A 6,156-nucleotide genomic window follows, 5' to 3' on the forward strand; every position below is an offset into this window, starting at 1 on the left:
ACCCAGAAACATGCTCCATGCTACTGCTTTGGCAACTCAAGGTCAGGGACTTGATCTCAAAGTATGATGCCAAAACCAATGGTAGGAATAAAACGAACATCCTAATTAACATTTTGTTTCCTCTAAAAAGAGGGTTGAATTCATGACCACTTCATTGAGAGACATTTTGTTCATTGTCAACTAAGCAATCCTTTGATGCTAACAATTAATTTTCATGTGTATGAGCATACATAAAAGGATATGAGGTATTCAAATAAAATCCACATTGTGGGAGTGGGACTCATCTCTCTATTAGATTTTATTTGGATATCTCAAATATATTTAGATATATTCAGGTATGTGAAGAATTCCTATACTCACCATTGAAGGTTGTGTAGCAGTAATGACCAGCACCTCTTATTAAAGAAATCACGGGTTTGACGCTTGTTGTGGCATATTTAATAATCCCCACCCCCAATATAAAACTACCAACTCCACCCCGAGTTCGGATCCTCACCCCGTCAAGGGAGCACAGACTACACCCCGACGGCTTCCCAACGAAAAATTTACGTGGGGCCCACAGGTGAAAAAAACTTGTTGAAAAAATAAAAAAAAATTTTAAATTTTCAACTGTGGGCCCCACGTATTTGTGTGGTTGGAAAGCTTAACTAAAAAAAATAAATAAATAAAAAATAAAAACCTAAGCATTGTGGAGGAGAGTTCATCTCTAAGCACTGACAAGTGGAGAGCGACACCTTATAACTCTTGTCCCCTAAAACCCGTTCAATGCCAGAAATTCTGACTTCCAAGGCCATGTATACCCTCTCTCTCTCTCTCTCTCTATATATATATAAAAGGGTCTGTCTCCAATCTCAAGCATCATCAGTTTTTGCAACAAGCCAACATTAGTCATGAAGATGCAATCAATCCTTGCTCACATCTTCATCTTTGCCTTCCTTCTCCGGTTAAAGGCCACCGCCGTATCTCAAAATCTATGTGAAGCTGTGTCGGACACCGACGGCAACCAGCTCCAACCAAACACGCCATACTACGTTGTCTCCGCCGTGCGCGGTGGCCGTGGTGGTGGCTTGACTGTAACTCAACGCGACAGATCCACTAGCTCCGCTGCCGTTAAACAACACTCTTATAACATGAATTTCGGGTCACCCGTTACATTCTCTCCGGTTCCACTTCCATTGAGAGTTAAATCTATTGCAGAAGTTCCAAGCACTTTAATGGACCCACAACAGGGGAGTATCCACGTGTCGACAGATCTGAACATCCAATTCGTTGAGATGCCAGGAGTGTGGCACGTGGAAGGATCGGGTCAGGAGAGATCTGTGACGCTGGCAGGTAAGCCGGGTAATCCGGGTAAGTCGACAGTGGGGAACTGGTTCAAGATTTTGCCCGTTAATGGGTCGGGTTCAAGTCTAGCTTACCGGATCAGATACTGCCCCGGATTGTGCGACTCGTGTCATGTTTCCTGTGGCGATGTTGGAATCAGAAACGAACGTGGGACCAGGTGGCTTTCAGTTTCGCCACGTGGACATATGCCATTCGTGTTCGTGAAGGCTGGAACTAATTAGATTGACAAGAGTTGGGTAATGAGCACAAATGGCGTCATTAATAAGGGCGAGCATAAGCTGCAGCGCTTGAGCTTGGGCTCTCGTGGATAACCATGAGTTTTTAGGGTTCCATATGTTTTGTTAGGGAAATAAAAAGGATGAAAAGGTTAACTGGAATCAATAAAAAGTAGTAGAAATTGTTTATTTTGAATTCTTTGTTATCTTCTCTACAAATTACAAAATCTTGCCGAGATTTCGTGTTTCGCTAGTTGTCGAAATTAGCAAATCTGCAAAATTGGCTTTGCCATGCAATGCTGAGATTTTGTGTTTCGTTGGTTGTCGAAACTAGCGAATCTGTAAAATCTCGGCTTCACTGTGCAATTCCCGTTATCCCACCTATCATGCATCACCACTTTCAAAAGATAAGTGATTTCTTTTGTCCTTCAAACTTCAGTGCAGTTTAAAAAAGAATAAAAATATGATAAATATTGGGAGAGGCGGTGTTGTTAAGTCTCTCATCTTTGCGTGTGCCATGTCTCCTCACCTACCATGGGCGCTGCTCTGCGATCGAGTGGTGGTTCTGGAGAAGATTCAAAGATGAGAGAAGAATAACGGAAGATAGAAGGGCTTCAATTTCAGGGCGTATTTCGCACCTTCTAAAACCATATTTCACTGCTAGGGTTTGAGTTGTAGAATTGGATATATTTTTCGCACCTTGGGTTTGAGTTGCAGAGTTTCAAAGGATAAGCAAATATTGGAGAGGCAAAATGTGGTTGGATTTTTTCATTTATTTGAATTGTAGGGTTGCAGATAGAAGAAATTTGCTTCGTCGAAAAATAAGCGATTTTTCGAGCGAAATTTAGAAATTTTTGTTTTCGACCCTAGTTTCATATCGCTAAGTGTCGAACCGGGCAAATTTCGCTATATTTTGGGTGAAAGTAACTAAAATGTTTTACAGTGCTACTATGTCATCTCTCATCTCAGTTTTGAGCATCATCGAACCCTAGATTCACAAGCATTAATTCCTTCTTGCTCATCTCATCTTTTGATTTTGATTTTCTTTTTCATTTATTTCTGATTTCAACTTATTACATAATAGATCAATGATCCCTCCAAGAAAACCAAACACATATAGATAGATCATCACTATCATTTGTCTCCAACAACAATAGTGGTTCTACTTTTATTAGAAAAGCTGATGAGGGAGAAATTAAACATGTCATTCTTCACTGCACCACTCCTCCAGTGTTGGTGTTGCAACTCCAACATTTTTCATGTCGAAAAGATTTGCTGTTCATAATCAAATTTTAACACAAACATGAGTTAATCAAATCATTTACAGTGATATTTATGTATTAAGAAATCAAAATACAATTTTTTACCAGCATGCACTTCCGGGGTAAGAGCTCCAGTTGCATCAGTAATGACTGATATGGATGGGTAGTCCAATTCAACTGCTTCAAACACTGTATGTCTAATACAGTTTGGTGTTTGAACTCCTGAATATATGAGAAGAGGTTCATAAATTTAAATCAATGGAGACACAGAAGTAAGAGTGTGTTTTTTCTATGGAATAAAAAGAGGCGCACAAGAAAATGTGGGTCAAATGTATATTTTCACTGAAATCTCAAAAAAGTTGAGTCTATTGACTAAGGTGGGGACATCCACTTTTTTTTCCCTCAATTCCGATCCTCTAATTGGATGGATAGAGAATTGTGCTCCTCTCAAATATCTCCATCATATATTTAGGAGGAAGGTCCACCTTTGAGCAATGGCAATATAGACGATAGGTGGGTCTCCCTCTTAGACATGTAGTTGAGGGGTATGAAGTGAGCACAGTCATGAGTGTGGGTCTCAGACTGCCTTGCCTAATACGGACAAACCCTATGAGTTAGGTCTCACTATTTCATATGAGTGTGGGAGGATGGTTTGACGGAAAGGCTTGGTGGAGAGGATTTGGACTCTGAAGTGAATGTCACATATTTTACTTTTCCCTCCTTGATTGTCTCTCTCCTCACCCCCACTTTATATCGAAATTGCTTCAATATTGCCGCAACATCGTGCAACCTACAATCTAGATCAAAACTTGAGATCAAGACGAAATCTCAACCACTCGTTTCGCTTCATTTCACGTAAGTGGTTTATTTTTAGGTAAAGTTTAACAACGAAACGAGCAGTCGAAATTTCGTCCTGACCACAAGTTTTGATCTGGACAATAGATTGCAAGTGCTGCGCATTTATTACACAACACCCAAGTAGAACTCCAATTTATATAGATGCCACACTTTGGACTACCCCACTCCTTTCTCTACTACAAATATGCTGAGTAATAGTCTCAAAAGTGTGAGACTTTTTAAGTATTGGGGGTATCTTTTTCTGAATGGTTTGTTTTTAATGATAAGAAGATCGTCTAATGGATTAGGAGAGAGTTCTGATTCACTTAATTACATACCTGTAACAACTAAACTATTGATGCCAACTCTTTGAAGTACTGAATGAAGGTTGGTACCAAAAAAGGCACTGAAACGAGTCTTAACAAGCTTGTAGTCGCCTTCTTGGATCTCTAAGCCATCAACTAGTTCTGCACCAACACTGCCCTTGTTGACTGGTGTTGTTTCCTTGTCTTTGCCATATAAGTGCGTACGAAAGAGTTCCACATCTCTTCCCAAGGGGTCATGTTCTCTAACAACCTGCAAATGCATGGATTCATGCATAGTATGTTGATCATGATCAAGGTTTAAAATTTCAGTATGATTATCCTACCATTCAGGTGATTTTAAGAGACATATCGTCTCATATTGAGTATTATATTGTGCTGGTGCAAGTGATCACTAATACATTTTTGATGCAATCCATTATGTGCCCTCTAAAAATATAGAGATGTATCGATATGATATCATATCGACTGTAGAATACATATTCACTGTAGCATGGATATATATGGACTGGTATCATATCACACCATAAGATACTTTAAACCATGATCGCATTCAAGAATAAGTACCCAACTAAGGTGTAGAGTTGCAGAAGAAGTTAAAGAGAGAGAGAAGAAGGATACCCAAACTACGAGCATACCACGCTGCCTTGCAACTTCGACGGCCTTGATAACTTTGGGGGTGATGGTCAGACCTTCAGGTATCTGCATGGGTTTGTTGGGAAGAACAAAATCTTTCTGCACCATCCAACCCAAGAAGGAAGACAACACAAAGAAACTCAATCAAGAGAACAAATTCTGAAGAAAAACACTAGAAAAGTTGTGTTTGGAATGTATTATATTTCAGATTCTAAGTGTAGAACATGAAAACCAAGGGGAAAAAAAGTGTTAGCTAGAATACTCAGCATCTGAGATATCAAAACAAGACCACCAGAGTGAATTCCAGGAGTGGAAAGAAGAGAGAAGGGAGAACTAAAAAAGAATTGAAGAAACACTGAAGAGAGAAAAACCTGCATGTCAATGACAAACAAAGCTGTTTTCTTCCACTTCTCATCCATTTCCTCTGGATTTTAACTTCTCAGAACATAAAACACCCAAGTAGAAAGAGAGCTTAGAAAGAGAGCTAAGTCCTGAGAATGTACTGCAGCATGTCTGAGGTTATATAGAGAGTGTTCTTGGGTTCTTTAATCGTCTCTCTAAAACAAAGTTGTCTCATTACACCACTAATTAATGATTTACAAGAAGATATTATACAGAAGGGTTGGGCATTCCTTGTCACACATCGTGACAAGATCTCCACCAGTAAGTGCAACACCACCATCACCAGCCCATTCCCTTCCTGAAAAGGAAAATCCATTATATGAATAATTCTTTTAGTTTGTCTTTCCATGAATTTGGTTCAATTCATGCCACAAGGTAAATATTTGTTTAGGAAAATTTCACATTTTTTACAATTAATTTTTTATTATTTATTAATTATAAGGGTTTATGCAACTAGGTTTCATTTGTAGACATTAAATTGCATCATCTTTATGCAAAATGATGACAAGGTGGGGACTGTTCAAAGAATTAGAAAAAAATGTAAAGTGTCAACCTTGGTTTAGGTTCTTTGAATAAATCGTAGATCACTGTATGTGGTGATATCATCAACTATTTGCAACTTCAGAGGGTTGTTCAGTTGACAAAAGACCAATGCCTCCAAGTATGAGATCGGGATTCAAGGTTAGGGTTGAAGCCTTGCATTATATTTTAAATTATGTGTAATAACTATTCCCTTGGAACTTTATTTGGGTGCAACACAATGCATCATTTGGTTCATATTAAAACTTATGGTTGAAACGAGTTCTCGATCATCCGTTTCACATTAAACTTTGCTAAAAAAATAATCACTTACACGAAACAAGTGGTTGAGATTTTGTCTCAATCACAAAGTTTCGATATCTACCATAGGCTGCACAAGCAACACTGAAGTAATTTCAACCCCCTTAGAGATGTAGCTTAGGTGTGCATAAGCTAACCCTAACAAACCTCAGTTAAAAAAAGAAATGATGACAAGGCACAAATGAATATTAGAGGTCATTGTCTTCAGAGTTAGCTTGACATGGCTCAATTCGTTCAAAATTATTGAAAGGTCTTAAATAAATAGGTGTGACCCCTCTCATTCTCCTTTGTTTATAT

At 38.7% G+C, this 6,156-nt stretch overlaps 2 protein-coding genes across 2 annotated transcripts; one reads left to right on the top strand and one right to left on the bottom strand.

The window, feature by feature from the left end:
• The first annotated feature begins 890 nt into the window (after positions 1-890).
• Positions 891-1,565, top strand: LOC149000558 (kunitz trypsin inhibitor 5-like). The gene has a single exon (XM_089139187.1). It carries the CDS (start codon positions 891-893, stop codon positions 1,563-1,565), a length of 675 nt encoding a protein of 224 aa, XP_088995313.1.
• A 1,046-nt stretch (positions 1,566-2,611) lies between these two features.
• On the bottom strand, positions 2,612-5,123 carry LOC149000559 (putative inactive nicotinamidase At3g16190). The gene is made up of 5 exons (XM_089140480.1): positions 4,989-5,123; positions 4,603-4,716; positions 3,997-4,234; positions 2,927-3,043; positions 2,612-2,834 (listed from the first exon to the last, which is right to left on the bottom strand). The coding sequence occupies exons 1-5, from the start codon at positions 5,034-5,036 to the stop codon at positions 2,764-2,766; spliced, it is 588 nt and encodes a 195-aa protein (XP_088996606.1). The 5' UTR covers positions 5,037-5,123; the 3' UTR covers positions 2,612-2,763.
• Positions 5,124-6,156: the final 1,033 nt, after the last annotated feature.

This window comes from Hakea prostrata, chromosome 11 (assembly GCF_041222555.1).
Source record: "Hakea prostrata isolate BN-2017 chromosome 11, UWA_Hpros_2, whole genome shotgun sequence".
NCBI classification, from domain to species: domain Eukaryota; kingdom Viridiplantae; phylum Streptophyta; class Magnoliopsida; order Proteales; family Proteaceae; genus Hakea; species Hakea prostrata.